This window comes from Rhinopithecus bieti, unplaced genomic scaffold (genome assembly GCF_001698545.2).
Source record: "Rhinopithecus bieti isolate Rb0 unplaced genomic scaffold, ASM169854v2 scaffold_18548, whole genome shotgun sequence".
Taxonomy (NCBI): domain Eukaryota; kingdom Metazoa; phylum Chordata; class Mammalia; order Primates; family Cercopithecidae; genus Rhinopithecus; species Rhinopithecus bieti.
In genome coordinates, this window is record NW_016809526.1 from 2,641,817 (window position 1) to 2,663,187 (window position 21,371).

General features: G+C 43.8%; 1 protein-coding gene across 2 annotated transcripts in view; it reads left to right on the forward strand.

Annotated features, from left to right (window-relative positions):
• The first annotated feature begins 9,175 nt into the window (after window positions 1-9,175).
• Window positions 9,176-21,371, forward strand: part of DDO (D-aspartate oxidase) — a 23,524-nt gene continuing 11,328 nt past the window's right edge. Inside the window, exons 1-4 of one of the 2 annotated variants that reach the window (XM_017889673.1) lie at window positions 9,176-9,265; window positions 11,242-11,417; window positions 16,517-16,625; window positions 20,032-20,208. In XM_017889673.1, the coding sequence (XP_017745162.1) occupies window positions 11,246-11,417; window positions 16,517-16,625; window positions 20,032-20,208 (458 nt within the window). In that variant the 5' untranslated portion in view covers window positions 9,176-9,265; window positions 11,242-11,245. Of the gene's footprint in view, window positions 9,266-9,557; window positions 9,832-11,241; window positions 11,418-16,516; window positions 16,626-20,031; window positions 20,209-21,371 lie in introns of those variants that run through there. The other variant, XM_017889674.1, reaches the window with a different exon arrangement.

The following is a 21,371-nucleotide window of genomic DNA, read 5'->3' on the forward strand; positions in this document are numbered from 1 at the left end:
AGTGTAGAGGCCGGACCTCAGCTCAATACATGCTCCGCCTCCCGGGTTTACGCCCTTCTCCTGCCTCAGCCTCCCGAGTAGCTGGGACTACAGGAGCCCGCCACCTCGCCCGGCTAGTTTTTGTATTTTTAGTAGAGACGGGGTTTCACTGTGTTAGCCAGGATGGTCTCGATCTCCTGACCTTGTGATCCGCCCGTCTCGGCCTCCCAAAGTGCTGGGATTACAGGCTTGAGCCACCGCGCCCGGCCAAAACTGCTTTCTTATTGCTGCAAAAATATTTTTCCGCATTTGCTTTTCTAGGTCGTTGATTCTCAACCTTTCCCCACCACCCCGCTACCATGCATGCCGGAGGGAGTTCACCTATTTCTATCCGTGCCAGTGCCACCCCTCCATGGCTTCCCAAAAGAAGGGGGCATGTGAGAATGCTTTTCTTTTGACACAGCTCCTTGCAGATTCTATTTCTGATATTTTTTTCCCCTCTTATGAAAATCATAGCTCTAAAAACAAGTGCAATTCAGAAATGCCCTCTCAAAAAATGCTTGCCTTCACAATTAAACCATAAAAAAATCAGAGCTATGAAAATGATATCTTGCTTCCCAGAACCTTGAGCCAAGAAGGCTTGAATGTGCAGACAGTCGTGCTTGTGTTTGGTCCAGATAACGGACACATACCTGCCAGTGTCCAAGAGTGAGCTTTCTAGTCTGGTGTCCTTATTGTCCCAAAGTTACCAAATTCTCCCTATAAGTCTCCTTTACAGCCCAGAGAGACTGACTTTTAACCCACTGCAACCTTTTCAGTTGTCAGATCATCCAGGAAACTGACTTTAAGTACCATCTGGATTTGTTGCCAGTGTAAAAATGTTTGTAAGTATTCTCGCCTTTAAAAAAATAATTCACATGAAGACTTTACTCTTTTGTTTTTTTACTATACATTTTTTCCCAACTCTACTTTAAACCATGGTCTTTCAAAAACATTAATATCTTGGACACTTCAAATGCAAATTATGTCATCATCTTATCTGTGGAAGAATGCATTTCAGATTTACAGTCAGTTTCCCGTAGGTTTTGGGTTTTTCCTTACTGTGGTTTCATCCTAAGTTCATTATTTTTTTCGTTGCTCTTGAGATTTTGCTATAGGGTAGTATGTCTTATATCCTGCATTTGAACTGGTGAAATACTAGCATTACCTGCAGAGGCAAGTAAAAGAAGGCAGTTATATAGATGTTGTGAGTTTAAAAAGCATTGCCAAGGGGAAAAAAACGGAGGGATTTAACCTGAATTATTGACTTTTTATATGAGTTTAGTTCCCTGGGTAATTGCTTAGTTCTTCACTTGGTCTTTCCATTAACAAGGAAAATAAAGCCAAAACTTTTCTCCGTTTATAAAAGAAAATAACATATATAGGAGTTTATGGAGAAAAAGGAGGAAGACATTTCTTGAGCCTTTCTCTCATTTCTTATTTTGTCTCTTTTTTCTTTTCCCTCGGCCTATTTTTCTACTGCCATTAAAGTTTTTCCTCTCAGTTAACATTTGATACTTTCTTTCCTTTTTTTGAGACAAGGTCTGGCTCTATCCCCAGGCTGTAATGCAGTGGGCTTACTGCAACTTCCGCCTCCTGAACTCAAGCAATCCTCCCACCTCAACCTCGCGAGTAGCTGGGACTGCAGGCACCTGCCATCCTGTCCAGCTAATTTTTGTATTTCTTTGTAGGATTTGTATTTTTTGACAGGATTTCACCATGTTGCTCAGGCTAGTCTCAAACTCCTGAGCTCAGGTAATCCACCCGTCTCGGGCTCCCAAAGTGCTGGGATTACACAGGTGTGAGACACCAGGCGTGGCAACACTTTCTTGACTTTACTTTCATATTCTGTTAGTTTGCTGAGGTGATCATAGCAAAATACCACAGACTGAGTGGCTTAAACAAGAGAAATTACTTCTTCATAGTTCTGAAGGCTAGAAATTCCAGATCATGGTGCTGGCATGGTTAGTTTCCTCCAACACCTCTCTGGCTAACAGCTGGTTGCCCTCCTGCTGTCTTTTAACATGGTCATTTGTTCGTGTATACACATGCCTGGCTGGTATCTTTCCCTCTTCTTTTAAGACCATCTGTCATCTTGGATTAGGGCTCCTCTCTAATGACCTCATTTTAACTTAATCACCATTTGAAGATCTCAACTCCATATATGATTGCATTCTGAGGGTTGAGATTTCAACATATTAATGTTGAGGCATTTCTTTACATTTTTATTGCCCACCGTCTTTGTCAGTTTGGGCTGCTATTCAAAAAATACCACAAACTGGTCAGCCTAAACAACAGAAATGTATTTCTTACAGCTCTGGAGGCTGGGAAGTCCAACATTAATGTGGCAGAAAAGTAGGTTTTATTCTAGGGCTTTTTCTCTTGACTTTTAGTTGGCTGCTATCTCACTGTGTGCTCACGGGACCATTTCTTTGTGTGCACAGATGTGGAGAGAGAGCAAGCTCTCTAGTGTGTCTCTTATCATAAAGGCACTAATCCTGTACAAGGGCCCCACCCTCAGGACCTCATCTAACTCTAATTACCTCCCCAAAGCCCCATCTTCCAATACCATCACATTGATGGGGGGTAGGGCTTCAACATATGAATTTTCAGATCATGATATCTACATATGTGTGACTGTATCAGTCAACGTCTAGTCAGGAAAACAGAAACCACTGGAAATAATTCAAACAGAGAGGAATTTCATGCATAGTTAGTTACAAAAGTGTAGGAAAAACTGGTGGAACAAAATGGAGAAGTTACCTAGGGATCAGGAAGCCACTACCACGGCTGGGTTGGGAGCCCACAAGCCTACACTTTCTGCTTTCACTGCTCAGGCTACAACCACATTTCTGCTGCTGACCAGAAACCTAGGAGCCCACATCCCCCACTGATTCTACTGAAACTGCCTATTATGCTTTCAACTGGAAGGGGCTGAATTTTTAGATTAAGTTGGGGAAAATTCACTCTTTTTTCTGGTATTGACTCTTCTATCTGTTATCATGGGTTATCTCTCTCCATGTACTTGGGTCATCATTAACATCTTTTAATGAAGTATAATTTTCTCCATAAAGGTTGTACCTGTTTTTTGTTATATTCTTCCATGTAAATTTCCATTATAATTAGAAATGAGAAGTTTCTAATAATTATATTTTCTGACTGTATATTGCTGGATAAAAGAGATTGATTTTACATGTTGATTTTGCATCCATCAACCTTGATTAAAGTATTTTTAATTCAAAAGGAAAAAATTTTCTTTACTGGGGCAGGGTGCAGTGGCTCATGCCTGTAATTCCAGCACTTTGGGAGGCTGAGGCAGGTGGATCACCTGAGGCCAGGAATTTAAGACCAGCCTGGCCAACAGGGTGAAACCCCATCTCTACTAAAAATACAAAAAAATTAGCCAGGCATGGTGGTGTACACTGTAAGGCCAGCTACTCAAGAGGCTGAGGCAGGAGACTTCCTTGAACCTGGGAGGGAGATGTTGTAGTGAGCCGAGATCTCACCATTGCACTCCAGCCTGGGTGACTCTGTCTAAAAAAAAAAAAAAAAAGTTTTTTTTTTTTTTTTTACTGAAGAAAATTAGGCTTTTTTTTGTAAAAGTTCACAAATGTGTATCATGCAGGAAGCCAAACATACTTTGTTCCTTCAGCATTTCTTAATATGTGCAGCCTTCTGGTTTTATACTTGGAAAATAGTGATGATCTATAATAGTTGGAACCTAGCCGTAACACATCCGATCTGTCTCTGATTGCAAATATTTCAAGGAGTACTTCACCATTGCATTGGAATGATTGGAGAACAAACCACATACAAGTAGGTAAACTTCAAATAGGTGACCTTGTTTCTCAGTTCTGTGTCACTGAGGTTCATGCACTAACTTGACTTTGACAGGCCACAAAGTGTGAGAGGCAATGGAAGCCTGGAAATAAAAAAGCTCTGGCTATAAGCTTCCAACTTAAGCAAACCAACCTCTCTTTACCTCAATCTTCTCATTTGGAAATTCAGGATTATCATACAAGGTCCCTCTGGGAATGGGAAGATTAAATGAAATAATATATCAACATCATTTAATGCCCCTCTGCACAGCCCCGATATTTTACAAGGCTATTTCTCCATTCACTGTATGTGATTCCACCCTCATTAGGTGTCCTGTCCAGTCTTGGTCTTGGCCAGTGGGCAAGGGGGCCCCGTCTGTCAGTGCTCCACATGCTGTCGCTGTCCCGACTGTGCCCTACCACACGCTGTTATCCTCCCTCATGGACTCTGCAGTTTAGCTACCTGGAGATACCTCTGCAGTTTCCCTTGTGCTCTGGTGGTTAGTTTCCATCCATGATAGCTGCAGGGAAGACTGTGAAGCTAATGACGCATAAACTTCAGGCCCCTTCAGTTGGACAGGCTCCTGTGATGGAGCTTAGTAATAGGTCCACTTGGACATAAGCTTTCACAGAATTTTGTAAATTTTGCAAAAGTAAGATCTAGTCACTACAATCAGCTGAGACCACTGTCTTTTTCCACTTGGTTTTCCCTTCTAGTACATTCCTCCTCTTCACATGGCATCAAAGTGGTCACAGGCATTCTTTTCTTTTGTGACTTTGTATTTTTTTCCTCTAAAGAGGGCTCTTGAAACTGTACAAACTTCAGACCCCATAAAAGCTGAATCCATCCCCTGAATCACTGTTAAAAGGTGTGTTGTTAGGGAGGTTCACACTCAAAATATGCTCTGAATATACTCAATTAAATGCTCTGTTCTGAGGGGCCCACCTGTGTCCTTTCTCCCACTCCTATCAAATATGTAATGAAAACATACTAAATGCAAAACGGTATAGGCAAGGGGGTACTTAACAAATTCTTGTACATGGTGTAGAGGAACATTTTCTTATTGAAGATGGTAAAGTTGACTATGGCAGCCAACGTCTTTGGCAACTTCCCCCAACTGAATATCTGGAAGTTTGGATGTTTGTTGTTTTACTTGAATTTGCCAGAAGTTAGTGATGGCTGCTGTTTTTATGTCTGAAGTCTACAGTGCACCAGCGTTTCACTGACAACTGCTTGTTCTCTAAGTAAGTTAATTTTTTAAAAAATTCCCGGCCTCTCTCTGGGTTCACCCATGCCAGTTGGTGTTAGCCATTCTGCTGGAATTGAGGATCTGAAGAACACCTTAAGCAATTCTTGGGAAAAAGATCCACTGTCAGAGATTTTATCTGTAGCAACAAATTGGGGGAGCAGGTGGTCAGCATCAGCATGCTACCTGATTCTTGATTAGTTAGCAGTTTCAGGGAAGCAGTTCAAAAGTACACCAACCCACTCTGGTCAATGTCTAACTAGAATTCTCCCTAAAGCCTGGTGTATAATCTCATTAACCCTGTGAGGATGATTTCACTGTCCTACTTCCCTGCCCCAAACTGCTGTACACATGGGAATCCCTGGCCCCTGAACCTGGTATCTTCAATAGTCTTCCGAAGAAAACAGGCTTAGGTCCTGCATTTACTGGCCACGGACACACCAGCAAGGCTAACGCCCTGCAAGCCAAGAACACCCATGGGGAGCACCGCAGGAGGGGGAGAGTGGCTAGGGAAACCCTAAATGTGCTCCAGAGGTGAGGCCCTGGGGACCTCTGCAGCCCAAGTTTAAAAGTCTCTGAAGAAGCGTTGGGAAGATGATGAAGCCCAGCTGCCCTGCAGTCTCAGGGAGATCATGTCAATTCTTTGGACCCCAACCACTCACCTGGATAGCAATAACACTAGATTCTCCCCAGGTGGTTCCTGAAGTTCCTTTTAAAAGTCATCCTCAATGATACCTAAATCAATTTTCCCATCCATTTTCTGAAGGACCCTTCACTCAAGTCATAGTGCTACACCTCTGTGTTAAAAAAAAAAAAAGGTTTTTTAGTCCTATCTGTATAGACTCTGCACTACTACAGATAAGCTTTCTTTCTGGGTTTCATTTCTGAGTATGTTCTTTTGTTGCTTTTCAGGAAAACATAGAATCCTAACATGGGCCAGGGGAAGAAAGAGCCTTCTCAGATCTCTTCCATGGCTGCCATTGCTTTTTGAACACAGTCTTGCATCCTAGCCAGATTTCCAGCACTTTCACACCCTGGTCTTGCACAAGCCTCCACATGAACCCCCCACTCTTTCCTCAGCTCACTTTGAACTTTCTGCCTCTGGGGCTTTGTCTCTCCAGAGATTTTTCTCCCTCCTCTTCTTTGTCCATCCAAATCCCACTGATTGTTTAGGGCCTTCCTCACTTCCCATTTATGCTCCTGGACTGGCCGCTGGAGTCCACCATACTCCTCTCTCTCCTGATCCTTCACAGCACCTGCAGTATGTGCTGTTGGTTAGAGGACAGTCTTATTCTGCCTTGTTTCCTTTCTTGAGGGAGAAAACATCTCAGAAGTTCTTAAATCTTTCATAGCCCTTGCAGTATGTCTTGGACAAAGTGACTGCTCTGTAAACATTTGTTGATTGATTTTTATAGTAGGTGCTCAATAAAATATGTACACCACCTGTGATACTGGGAAATACGTATTTGGTCTTCATTCCCGTTTCCTTACATATGACTCCTAAAACCGTTGGAATCTCCAGAGTGATAAGATTGTCTTTTGTATGCTAACGAGATATCTGGTGGCTGGGGCCCCCTAGTAAGCTTCAGGATGGGAGCTGGTCATCTGGAAACAACAAGACATGATTAGAGCGTGGGGACTTTCAGCCTTATCCCCAACCTCTGGGGAGAAGGAATTGAAGGTTAAGTTGGCCACTAGTGGCCAATGTTTTAACCATTGTGCCTACATAATAAAGCTTTTGTAAAAAAAAGAAAAACACGACAGTGTTTGGGGAGCTTCCAGATGGCTGAATATGCAGAGGTTCCTGGAGGTGGTGCCCCCAGAGAGGACATGGGAGCTTCTTGTTCCTTCCCACGTGCCTAGCCCTGGTCCTCTCTTCCACATGGCTCTTCATCTGTATCCTTTGTAATATCCATATTAATAAATGGGTAAAGGTAAGCAAAGTGTTCTCTTGAGTTCTGGAGCCACTCTAGCAAATTGAACCATTGTTAATTGAACCTGAAAAGGGGCCTGTAGGGACCCTGATTTTCAGCCCATCAGTCAGAAATCTACAACCTGGGGCTTGTGACTGGCATCCGAAGTAGGGTAAGTCTTGTGGGACTGAGCCCTCAAACTGTGGGATCTCACACTATCTCCAGGTAGCTGGTGTTAGAATTGAATTGAATTAGAGGACATGCAGCTGGAGTGTCTGCTAGGCAATCTGCAGAATGGGATGCTTAGTGTGTAGGGAGACAACACACCCAGTCACAGGAAGTGTTCTGTATTCAGTGACTGTGACAGTATTGAGCATAGCCGGAGAAAAAGCTGCTTTCCCGCACCACCCCTGCTCCGGCCCTCAGACCACTTTACAAAGAATTGTACGTATCTCAACTTATCAGAGACCTACAACAGCTTGCAAGGGATTCTTAGTTCATTCTCGGTTTTCAGGTGGGCAATCAAACCCAGAAGTCAGGTGATTTGCTCAAGGTAAAAATGCAGGTCTCCTCACACCAAAGTTTGTGCTTTGGTTAAAAGATTGAGCTTTGGCCAGGCGCGGTGGCTCTACGCCTGTAATCCCAGCACTTTGGGAGGCCGAGGTGGGCAGATCACCAGGTCAGGAGATCGAGACCATCCTGGCTAACATGGTGAAACCCCGTCTCTACTAAGAATACAAAAAATTAGCAGGGCATGGTGGCGGGCACCTGTAGTCCCAGCTACTCAGGAGGCTAAGAAAGGAGAATGGTGTGAACTCAGGAGGCAGAGTTTGCAGTGAGCAGAGATTGCGCCACTGCACTCTAGCCTGGGAACGGAGCGAGACACCGTCTCAAAAAAAAAAAAAAAAAAAAAAAAGAGCTTGAACCTTGACGTCAGATACCCAGACTGATTTTACCATTTAAGAGACCCTGGGCCCCTTTCTTACTGTCTTAGAGCCTCAATGTACTCACCTATAGAATGGGGATAGTGATAATAGTACCTGCTTCATAGAGTGGTTGTGATACTTGATGTCATACATGTGTCTAGCACGTGGTTAATGCTAAATATACGTTATTGAAAATATTATTGTCACTATTTTGACACATGACACTGCCTCCCTGTAAACAAACTTGTTAACTGATGCCTAGAGCTAAAGCTCATGCCTAGAGCTCAGTAGACACTCATCAAATATTGAATCCCTTCTTTGAATATGTGGGCTAAAGCAGGGATCCCAAATCCCCAACTGGCCTCACAGCAGAAGGTGAGCCGTGGGGGAGCAAGTGAAGTTTCATCTTCATGTACAGCCCCATCATTTGCATTACGGCCTGAGCTCTGCCTCTTGTCAGTTCAGCTGAGGCACTAGATTCAATAGGAGCACAAATCCTACTGTAAACTGCACACACAAGGGATCTAGTTTGCATGCTCTTTATGAGAATCTAATGCCTGATGATCTGTCACTGTCTCCCATTACTTCTAGAGAAAACCATCTAGTTGCAGGAAAACAAGCTCAGGGCTCCCACTAATTCTACATTATGTTGAGTTTTATTATTATTTCATTATTTATTACAACGTAATAATAACAAAAATAAAGTGCACAATAAATGTAATGCACTTGGATCATCCTGAAACCATATTCCCATCCCCAGTCTGTGGAAAAATTGTCTTCCACGAAACTAACCCCTGGTGCCTAAAAGGCTGGGGACTCCTGGGCTAAAGAATCATGTGGTTCCATCCTAGATTATCTCCTGAATAGTGCTTCCAGCTCCGATCAATCAACAACGTTACTCAGCCCTCACCCCCTCCTTATTGCTTCGTCACCAGCTGACCCAGCAGAGCCAGGCACCCGGCTAACTGTGGGCAGCCAAATGAGGTTGGAAGTTGGACAGGCTCACCTATTATTCACCATACCTACAAACCAGCTGGAGAAAGCCCAGGCTGGTGGCCAGATGGAGGGCTCGCGGGCCAGAAAGGGAAGGGCTTGGCTGAGACAGCACCATGGAGATGACAGGTTGAGGTCACTTGCTCCTTTCTCCAGGGCAATGTGTGACAGAGACAGCTGTGCAAGCCAATGGAAAGGAAGACCAGGGGGAATGTCCTGAATCAAGTCACCAATGGGAAGCAGTTTCGCTTTCCCTCTGTCTCTCAGGGCACGAGGCCAGCCAGGCACTGCAAAACAAGTTTTGGTGCCAGAGACTTTGGTGGCTTCCAAGACTGCTTTTTCAGAGACAGGTACTTGAATTCTTGCTTTCAGCTGAGGGGTCGTTCCGTCCGTGCTCTGGGAGTTTGGGGGTGTGAATAAGGTCAGGGGACAGTGATGGACAGGCCACTGTGCCAGGGCTGGCTCACTCCTCCTCCCTGGCAGGTGGTTATTCTTAGCCACAGATTGCTTGCCCTTTCAACTTAGTTGATTAGAGCTGTTTTGAGAGAGTTTCTGGACACGGGAGGCCAGTAAGGGCATCGGTGGCTGCAGGGCTGCGCTCCTCAAGCCAGCCCCCACCAGGCTGCTGTAGCCTGGGCCCCTTCCCTTCTCTTCCCTCAGCCCTGGCAGGCCCGCTCGCTCTCAGCTGACCAGCCCACTGTACAGCAATCAAATTAATGAATCAAATTAACACAGAAATTCATAGACTGCTCGAGGAATAGGAAGAACACACTAAACTTCATTGGAGGGTTTTAAAGTCTCATAACGTGAGAATCTTCAGAACTGGAAGAGAAAGCAGAGGCCACTAACAACCAAGCCCATATTTCTCCTGCCAAGAGCCCGTGCGGAGGAAGCTGCCCTCCCTTCCAGAGGAAAGGTGAATTTCTGTGTGTGGGTGGCCATGGTTTATACCACGTGGCCTCCAGTGCCCTGATTACTGTACTTTAGACAGAGAAGGGCAACTATGCCAAAGGCAGATTCAGAGGCTGGCTGAGCCCAGCAAGCTGGCCTGGTGCTAGAATTTTCTCCAACAGGGGTGGCAATGACCAACTGGGACAATTGCATTTTTCTCTCTCTCTGGAGTTTAAACCTGAGCCATACAGAGACAGTCAGAGCAGGAACAGATGGGGAAAGCCAAGGACAGGGAAGCAAAGGCAGGCGGGGATGCTGACAGTGGAGCAAGATTCCATGGGCGAGGGGTGGGACACCGGGTGCCAGCCCCAGAACACCCGGCCCGGGCTCCGGGATGTCTGTCCACTGTATTTCCATTCAGACTCTCCCAAGGAGCCCCCTTTATGAGACCACCTCACTAGGTCTCTCCTATTTACCACCCAAAGGAGCAAGGAATCCATCTGTTCTGTGTTACAGATGAGGGAGTGGAGGCTAGGAGACCACGGGCTGCTCTTCAGGTCACAGAACCAGTCCAGGACAGAGAGGGAACTGGTGACAGTGGCAGATGGCAGAGGAGCCTGAGTTCAGCTGCTGGAACTTTCTGTAATGTCCTTATTATTAGAAACAAGTTTGTAGACAGAGTTGAATTTTGAGTTGCTCATGGATCATGCCCCTCACCACTGCTCCTCAGGTAATTCTGGGAGCAGAGACTACAGCTCTGTGGTTTTCCATCAGCCTTCCCTAGGTTGTGCCTATAGGGAAAATGGTTTAGAAAAGGGGGATGAGGCCGGGCACGGTGGCTCACGCCTGTGATCCCAGCATTTTGGTAAGCTGGGGCAGGCAGATCACAAGGTCAGGAGTTCGAGACCAGCCTGGCTAACATGCTGAAACCCTGTCTCTACTAAAAATACAAAAATTAATCTGATGTGGTGGTGGGCGCCTGTAATCCCAGCTGCTCAGGAGGCTGAGGCAGGAGAATTGCTTGAACCTGGGAGGCGGAGGTTGCAGTGAGCTGAGATCTCGTCACTGTACTCCAGGCTGAGTGACAGAGCAAGACCCCATCTCAGAAAAAAAAAAAAAAAAAGGAAAGGGGGAAGAATGTTTAGAAAACTCCCTCCAAATGCAGACCTACTTACTGGCTGGGTGTTCTAAAGGCAAATCCAAGCCAGTTTTGTGCTACTCTCTAAAAGCCCATGGAGACCTTGTTGCCCATACCCCAATATTTAATGGAAAGCAAGTTTATAGGGATACTCTCTTTATCACATAAGAAACACCAATAGGCTAAGTCTTATTCTGAGTGGCTGAAGACCTAAGGAAAAAACTGTCAAGGCCAAACTTTGTCTGGTTGGGAAAATCCTCAAAACAAGGTGTATAGTCCCCATTTCCCTTGTCACAGGCTCATGGACACAGCACGGATTGCAGTTGTCGGGGCAGGTGTGGTGGGGCTCTCCACAGCTGTGTGTATCTCCAAACTGGTGCCCCAATGCTCCGTTACCATCATTTCAGACAAGTTTACTCCAGATACCACCAGCGATGTGGCAGCCGGAATGCTTATTCCTCACACTTATCCAGGTGAGAGATTTCAGCTCCTCTATCAGATACAATAGATGTCAGATAGAATGATGTTAGTGGAATTCTCTTGACAAAGACAGCTGGCTATAGGTGTAAGTGTAATATGTAGGGTTTTTTTCTTTTTTCTTTCTTCTTTCTTTCTTTTTTTTTTCTTTTTAGACAGGGTCTCTCTCTGTCACTCAGGCTAAAGTGGAGTGGTGCAATCTTGGCTCACTGCAGCCTCAACCTCCCAGGCTCCAGTGATCCTCCCACCTCAGCTTCTTGTGTACCTGGGACTACAGGTGCACACCATCAAACCTGGCTAGTTTTGGTATTTTTGTTTGTTTGTTTGTTTAGGGTAATTATTATTATTATTATTATTATTATTATACTTTAAGTTCTAGGGTACATGTGCATAACCTGCTGATTTGTTACATATGTATACTTGTGCCATGTTGGTGTGCCGCACCCATCAACCTGTCAGCATAGTTTTTGTATTTTTGTAGAGACAAGTTCTGCCATATTGCCCAGGCTGGTCTCCAACTCCTGGCCTCAAGTGATCCATCCCCCTTGGCCTCCCAAAGTGCTAGGATTCTAGCCGCCATGCTTGGCCATAATGAGTGGTTTTCACATCCTGTTGGTTCATCTCTTAGGACAGCCTCAGTTATGCCGCAGGACAAAAACAACCTCCAAATCTTAACAGCTTAAAAGACAAAAGTTTGTTCTTGCTCACACTACATGTGGACTGAGCATCAGCAAGGGGCCAGCTTGTCATCAGGGACCTAAGCCGATGGAGCAGATGTCATCCTGATTGTCATCAGTGCGTGTGCCCAGGGATGGAGGGGCGGGAACCTCTGAGGTTCTCGCCTCTGTGATTAAACACTCTACAGGAAGCAACTTTCAACGCTTCTGATGATGGCTCATTGGCGGAGTAGGCCACATGTCTCCACACTCAGCAGGAGGCCAGCAAGTGTGATTCTAAGGCTCCCAGAAGATTAGCAGAAGCATGCGATGAGCAGCACTGACGACTACATGATTGGCGGCTCTCTCTTTCCACTGATAACAGTAATGACTATCAAGTCAGAAATTACTTGTAATGGAGCTAAAATTATCCTAACTTCTAAGCCTGTATAAGAACAATTATCAGTATGTTTGTAATCAGTCAATCATAATTAGTCAATATGTATTAAGGCCTGAAGATGCATTTATTATTATTATTTTTTAGACAGAGTCTTGCTCTGTCACCCAGGCTGGAGTGCAGTGGCACGATCCTGGCTTACTGACTCACTGCAACCTCCACCTCTGGGGTTCAAGAGATTCTCGTGCCTCAGCCTCCTGAGTAGCTGGAACTACAGGCATGTGGCACCACGCCCAGCTAATTTTTGTATTTTTAGTAGAGACAAGGTTTTGCCATGTTGACCAGGCTAGTCTCAGACTCCTGACCTCCCAAATTGCTGGGATTACAGGCATGAACCACTGTGCCCCACCAATGCATTGATTTTTGAACATGTCCAGGCATCCTTTCCTTTCCGTATTTTCCACTTGAAATGGAGGAGGAAGAAAATAGCATTCAATAGAAACCAAAATCACACTGCAGTAATGAGGTTCATACTCACTGTCCCCATTTCCTCATTTCCACTCTCTTTTTCCTCTTTAATTTTTTTTAATCGAAGTTATATATGCCCATAGTTTAAACTGTCAAATAGGTTATAACATTGATTACAAACCCCAGCAATCTGGAATATAAAAATTGCCCTATCCTTTTAATCTGGAAACTCATGTTCTTCAACTTAAGAAGCAATCTTTGAGTTACTCAATTGTTAACTTCCTTCCTTCTGAAGTCCTTTTCCCTCTTTCTGGAAATGTTAATATGCTGGACCTCCCAGACTGGTCCTCCAATTCTTTTAGCTTTCTCCCCCTCCTATTTATCTCTCTCTGTTTTACTTTCTGGGAGACTTACTCAATTTTATCTTTTACCTTGTTATTGAATTTTTTGTTTCTACTATAACATTGCTAATATTCCAAAGCTCTTTTTTGTTCTTTGAATTTTCCTTTGTTATAACATCTTATTTGTGTTAGAAGGTTGCAATGTCCTCTCTTATCTTTATGAAGATACTAATAACAGTTTTTAAAAACTTTCTCCCTGAATAGTATCTGAGTATCTGTCATCTCCAAATTGTGGGGTGTTTTTTGTTTTTGTTTTTTTATTTTCTCATTTTCATGATAGAGGTTTTCTTGGCCATGTGGTATTCTTTACCAGCCTGCTGATGGTTATGAGTGGGACTCTGAAGAGCAGACGGGAATTTCTGAGTGTTTGCGTAGGGCTTGTCGCCAATGAGCTCACTGGAGCAAGAGGGCAGGGCCATTTATTTGGGGACATCTGTGAGACATCACAGTTTAAGTTTTTCTTCTTGGGCAGGTCATGTTTCCCAGGGAAGAGGCTTCCATGTGCTGCCTGGGGAAGGTGAAGGCCCGGATGCCAGCTGGCATTCTAGAAGGTGACAGGGGAAGAGGCTGGGGTCCTAGCATCCAGTTTGCATGTGTTTCCTTAACTCTCCTGTTTTCAGCATGGCATCCCTGCCTTTGCTGGTGCTTGGTATTTTCCAGTCCAATGACCCCTAAGAAAGAATAGACACATCTTTTATTAGGGTGGTAATGGCAGTAACCTTGGCATTGCAGGTGCAGGAACTTGGCTGGTCAGCTCCTGGGAACTGCCTCTCAGGAAACAAACATGGGCATCTGGTATGTCCACCAGATGCCAGCTGATATAGCTTGGCTGTGTCCCCACCCAAATCTCATCTTGAATTGTAGTTCCCATAATCCCTAAATGTCGTAGGAGGGACCTGGTGGGAGGCAGTTACCCCCCGTGCTGCTCTTCTCATGATAGTGAGTGATTTCTCAGGAGATCTGATGGTTTTATAAGGGGCTTTTCCCCCTTTGCACAGCTCAGCTCTCATTCTTCTCTTCCTGCTGCCATGTGAAGAAGGACTTGTTCGCTTCCCTTTCCACCATGATCGTAAGTTTCCTGACGTCTCCCCAGCCATGCTGAACTGTGAGTCAATTAAACCTCTTTCCTTTATAAATACCCTGTCTCGGGTATGTCTTCATTAGCAGCGTGAGAACAGACGAATACACCAGCTTACACTAAGTGCTTTTCTTTTGATGAGAGTTCTTGGGACCATTTTCCAGGCTCTCCTTTGTCTGCATCAGGCCTAAGTGAGTGTTCAGAAGGCTGCCAGCTAGTCATGGAATCATCCCTCAAAGAGGGTTGCTCATCTAAGTGTTCACAGGGCCATCAAGGCCCGAGATCTCTTTGGCCAGGTGGCTGGGTCTCCTGGACCAGGGTTTTTCTCTCTGTGGTGCTACTAGATAAAGACTTTGGTCTTCTCTTTGGGTTTCTTTCCTACACACTATTCAGATGAGCCCAGTCATAACTATCTCCTGTGCTCATAAATGTCAATACCATATGGAGACCATGCCTGACCTGTAGGGTTGTTGTGGGGATTAAATGAGTTGATATATGTAAAGCATTTAGAACAATACCTGGCACATAGTAAGCACTATATCGGCATTTGCTACTGTTCCCACCATTCCAGCTATAGTTCTGTTTTAGCAGCATTTGAACATGAATTAGGTCACCAGGCTTCCTAGACCCACTGTTGGATGGGAATTGTCTGTTCTTTGGGATGACTTCTTCAGCATGTGAATCTCAGTCACTATTTTGTTTGTAAGCTTTGGGATGAGAACAGGGAGTTGCATTTTGATACAGCCTCACACACTGGCATAGATTGTTGGGTAAAATCTATTTGAGGTCTAATTTAGTTCCCTCTGCAGCTTATTATTTATTTATTCCTTATTTCTAAAGCAGCATCCCCAGTGTGAAATTTTGGAATATAGTGTTAATTTCACATGGGCACATGTTTAAAGATGGCAGTACAGGTTCGCTACTAAAGAAATATTTATTGGCTCTATAACAAGCGAATTATCTGAAAATCCTGCTACTGACATGCCTTCAGTGACCTGGGGGCTTTGCCTGGGAAGCAGGATGTCTGCAAAGGTCTTTCTATCTGTTCCTTGAATTTCAGGGACACCTCTCCAAGTGAAAACCAACTTAGCATCCTCTCTGCCTCAGTTCCCTCGTCTCCTCTGTGGCTTCCCTCATAGCAGTCCCTGAGGCTTATTGTTCCCTGGTCCCTGACCTAACCCTAGCCACTCTCTCCTGATCCTTCCACAAGAATCAGACGGCCACATACTTCAGCCACAGCTGGATTTGTCTGTGATTTTGGGTCATTCCTGCTGTCTCTGTGCCTACACTGGACACTATTATTTTGAGGCTTAAACCTCAAGGCCTCTTGTTTCTTCCCCAACAGGCCTGGCACCCTTCCAAAAGTTGTGTCTGGGTCCAATCCCATGTGTTCTGGCAGAGGTGCCTGGGGATGGTACAGTCCCTGCATGCCCCTGCTGGCCTCAGGAGTGCTACTCTGGCTGGCACCTGATTCCACGGTGTGGAGGGTAATGGCAGCTCCTGCTGGGAAGTCTGGCCTGCAGGGTGCTCGCCTCCAGCATGCAAACTTTGTTTCCTTGTACCAGGAGGCAATCCCCTGGGACTCCCCATGGAGGTGCAGTCTGTCCTCTGTCCTGGTTGGCCTGGTCCCCATAGACCTGCCCATGTCATCCACTGTGTTTTCAGCCCCCAAGAAAGAGGCCCTCCGTCCTTCGTCCTGTTGTCTCAACTGTGTGGCCAGCTGGATCCCGCAGCCATGAACTAAACTCTGCTCAGGTTGGTTATAGATCTGCCAAGGACCTCTGTAATATACCTAGTACCAAAAACCACCTTCCAGCTGCCTCGCATGCCAGGTTTTGCCCTTATTGGCCTGTTTTCCCTCCATTGATTAATCATATGAGCAGATTTGGACAGCGTGTGTCAACATGCAAATCTCTTGTTGCTGACAGATCCTCTGCCACAATGTGGCACTTTATATTAATATTTCTCCCTGCTTCCTTATTTTATTTTTGCCTCCTTAGTTTTTTTCCAAGTTTCTAGGAAGGAGCTTATTTGAAGCATTGTCATTATCATCATTTTCCTTTCTGTTCCACTTTGCTTTTCTCCATGATTACAGACACACCCATTCACACGCAGAAGCAGTGGTTCAGAGAGACCTTTAACCATCTCTTTGCAATTGCCAATTCTGCAGAAGCTGGAGATGCTGGTGTTCATTTGGTATCAGGGTAAGTGAAGAAATTTGAAGTTATTTTAGAATGTAGCATGATCTTAACAGGCATTAGAGTTCAACATAAAATATTTACTGAGTACCTGCTGTGAGCAGAGTGTTGACTTTGATGCAGGAGGATTCAGAAAGAGCATTATAGACTTTACCCAAAGAACGGAAGAAAGGCAAGTTATGGTATTAGACTTTTTAACAATAAACAACAATCACAGTTTCTCATCACAAATAGTATTGATTTTGGGTTTCCTCAGAGACCATGCAGTGATTTGCAAATTTGGTTAAAAAAAACACGTAGGAGGTAAATGCTGGGTTTGGGTGACGTGGGGATGGTGCAGCCGATGGAAAGCAAACAGGTATGATGCTGGGATGGCTGCAGAGACCTAAGGGATAGGGACTTCTTATTTATTCGGTGTCCTTGGAGAATGAGATCTTCCAAAGAAGGAAATTTTGTAGGTCACTAAACTTGCCTTTTGAAGTACCATTTGGAAAAAAAATATTTCTGAAACTGTTAGCACACTTCTATTTCATTTTTAATGTATAATTTCAGTAGGCATGCATAATTAAATGAAAATTTGAGAATAAATGCTATTTAACATTTTTATTAGTAAGACTAGCACTTAAAACATGACATCTTTTAATATCTTCCTAGACTGAGATCACTTAATATTCTATCACTTTCAATTTACATCTCAGTTTCATCATATGACATAACATACATGGCATTGGTGCATATTACACATGTAACATACATGTGTTAATCTGTGTGATAACAGTCTTTCTGTGGCCTTCTGAAAAAACGTGTCTTACCTCCTCTTTTGATATCAGGCTGCCCACTGACGTTTTCTGCTAGTCTTGTGTACACACTTGCATTGGGTGAATGTCTACCCTTTTCTCTTCTTGTTTTTCCTGACGGTCACAAACACCAAGACGATGCTGACGTCAGTGATTTCCCAAAAGCCCCTCTTCAAAGTAGTAACTTTGCTTTTCTATCAATCTATGGATTGATTCTTCTGTATAAGTAAATCTAGAGCCAGTTGATGAGCCCAGTAGAAAAAACATTCTCTTTGATTTATGGTTATACTGTCTTTGTCCAAAACCAACATGAGCCAGTCTAATTCACAAATTTTGGCTCTAAGTAATTTTTGGAAACAACCATGTCCAAAATTCAAATGCCCTGTGCATCTTTGGCATAAGTATATAGGCTTATTCATCTATTTATTCCTTCAAAACAACATATTCAGCATTCTTCAGTATCAGGTTCCTTCTTAGGTATTAGAGATATAGCAGTGAGCAATTTAGTAATACTGCTTGGCATATAGTACATGCTTGACAAATATGCGTTGAGTTAATTTTTAAGGAAGCCAGACACAGTGCTGCCCTTATGTAGCTTATGGTCTGTAGAGAATGCAGTAAATCAAATGAGTTACCAAACTCACTGGGGGCATGAGTTATCAAAAGGAAGAAGTTAGGGTGCTATGGAAGCATATGTCTGGAGAAGAAACTTGCTCTGGGAAGTGATGAGAAGCCATCCAGATCAAAGTGTTTCATCCAAGACCGTCAGGAAGAGTGTAAGTTAGTCTGGCGATGTTGCAGAGGTGAAGTAGGGGTGAGGCAGGGTGGGAGACGAAGGAGACAGCATTCCAGATGGAGGAAACAGCATACACCTAGCCCTGAGTCTAGGGCGACTGTGGTGTGTGGGAGGGACTGAAGGAAGTCCAGAGAAATGGGAAGGCATTGAGGGAGTTTACACAGTGAAGTGACTGGTCATAATTGCATTTCAAAAATACGTTTTCTGCAGTGTGGAGAATAGATTTGTGGGAAGACATGATGATGAGATAGATTGGGTGTGGATAATAGAAACAGAGAGTGGATGGACTTGAGAAATGCCTAAGAGGAGATTTGATAGGACTTGTCAGTTGATGGTGTGTGAGAGGTGAGTAGGGACAGAGAATCAAGGATGATCCTTGGGTTTCTAGCATTAGCACCTGCATGGATGGGTACCATTTTCTGAGTTAGGTAGGATTGGGAAAAGGGTGGATGTGTGTGCGTGTGTGTGTGTGTGCATGCGTGTGTAAATGCATGAGACTTCTAAGTAGACTGATCCAGTGGGGAGTAGGTAACACGGGTCTGGATCTATTTTTGGAGCTCAAGAGAGAGAATGGACTGGAGATATAACCTTCTAAGTGCTCAGGACTGGAAATGCAGCCTTCTAAGTGTCTGGCCTGTAGGTCATGGTGAAGATATGGAAGAGGGCAGTCTAGCCCAGGGCAAGAGTGGGCCAGCCCAGAGCCCTGCAGTAAAGGACATTTGTACCTTCATGGGGACTGCTCTGAATTAATTACCTACAGATACACATTCTGATGTGGAAATTATTAGCAACTATGCATAGCACTCAAATTATTTTCCTTGCTATTTTTGAGCAATGATGATTTACAACTTTTTTTTTTTTTTTAGGCAGGGTCTCACTCGTCTAGGCTGGAACGCAATGGTCCAATTCAGTTCACTGCAGCCTCGACCTCTCTGGGCTCAGTTGATCCTCCCACCTCAGCCTCCCCAATAGCTGAGACTGTATAGGCTTGTGCCTCCACACCCAGCTAATTTTTGTAGTTTTTGTAGAGCTAGGGTTTCACCATGTTGCCCAGGCTGGTCTCGAACTTCGCCTTGGCTTCCTAAAGTGCTCGGATTACAGGTGTGAGCCACCATGCCTGGCATTGTAACATTTATTCACATACTGATAAAAACAACCCAATATTTACAAATCTAAACATTTGCATAGCAGCTATTAGGAGTACTATTACAACCTTCTTGTTAACAACCAAATCTAGGCAGGAGCTTTTTAGAAAAGGAGTACTAAATTCCATCTTTAAAAAGCATGTTACTTTTAAGATGTTTTATTTGCCCAGTCAGCAACAACTGCTATTTAGCTACTGAGTTATCTGAACCTAAGAGAATAGTAAAATAGATCATTTTCTCTTTGTATTTATAGAAACTACGTTTTTTAAGTGCTCCAGGCCAAGTGTAGTGGATCATACCTGTAATCCCAACACTTTGGGAGGCCAAGGAGGCAGATCACTTGAGCCCAGGAGTTTTAGACCAGCCTGGGCAACATAGTAAGACTCTGACTCTACAAATAATTTAAAAAATTAGTTGGGCATGGTAGCACGCACCTGTGGTCCCAGCTACCTGGAAGGCTGAGGTGGGAGGATTGCCTGAGCCCCGGAAGTTGAGGCTGCAGTGAGCCGTGATTGTGCCACTGCACTCCTACCTGGGTGATGGAGTGAGATTCTGTCTCAAAAATAAAATATAAAATAAAATAAATAAAAGCTCTAGAGAATGTCACGTGAAGTTTACTAGAAATATGTTATTTCACAAATTTCAGGAAAAAAATTTAACTTAATATGTTTGAGTTGGCAGATATTTCAGAGCACTCCTACCGAAGAAGTGCCATTCTGGGCTGACGTGGTTCTGGGATTTCGAAGGATGACTGAGGCTGAGCTGAAGAAATTCCCCCAGTATGTGTTTGGTCAGGCTTTTACAACCCTGAAATGCGAATGCCCTGCCTACCTCCCGTGGTTGGAGAAAAGGTCAGTTGAAATGCTCCCTGCTATTTCCTTATCTGTCATAGCCATAAATTACTTTGTAGCTATTCATAAAATACATACTGAAAAGTCTCTGCCATCCCTCAGAGCTCTTTTACATTGCCTTGCCGCTCACAAATGGCTAGTGCTTTGTAAAAGAATCTGAGGACAGTGTCTGCGTCACAAGGACTAAGTCACACCATGCTTCTAGTAATTTGTCTTCTATTTTTGGTGTGGACTTTGATGCCTGACTTATTCCCTATCCTTCTTGCCCCAGGTAAAACCCTCTTACTGAACCAGTATCTTAGTTTTCCTCATCTGTAAACTGGAAGAGTTTGGAGAATATGTTTCTAGCTATAAAATGATATGATTTACTCTAATTCTTTGGATGAGAGAATCTTTTGCTTATTATAAATTATTTTTGAATTTTTTCTCATTTGTGTTCAAGAAAAAAAGTTTCATTATTTCCTTTTGTCTTAGATAAGAACTCTGAAACTAAGGACCTGTCCAAATTATGCCACTGCTTCCTCACTAAGCTCAGTCTGTGATAGCTTGAACTTGCATTTTGGCTTACTTTTCAGGACTTTCGGGAAACTAGTACCTGGTTTCCAGTTAGGAAACACATCAAGAGTACCTCCATTTGAGATACATCAATAAATCTGTCTTTAGTTTAGTCTGGACTTGCAGGCATGTTGAGAGTTGTGAAACATTGATCCTTTCAATTCCCATAGGTGTATATTTTGGTAAATAGGAGCGATGTAAATTATTGGGTAAATGTTGGGAAAGTGACTTGAAGTAGACCGAGGCAACAGTGATCTGGTACCAGATGTAGGCTATAGGATAATTGATTCATATAATTCATTAATTACACAACTTTTTGTTGAACACTTATATATAGCTGGCATTATGCTAGAAGCTGGTCAAAAAGAAGGATAAAATATGACTTATTTTTAAAATAATTTCATGGTCTATTGGGGATGACTGCGTGTGTATGTGTTCGTATATTAATTAACAATGGCAGTGACACACATGGTAAAATAAACTACAGACTTACGCGGGTTGGAATGGGAGCAGAAAGGAGGAAGCCTAGACCTGCTAGGCACATGTCAGTGGCATCACGATCTAGTTTTTTAAATTTTTTAAAATAAAAAAATTATTTTAAATTATTT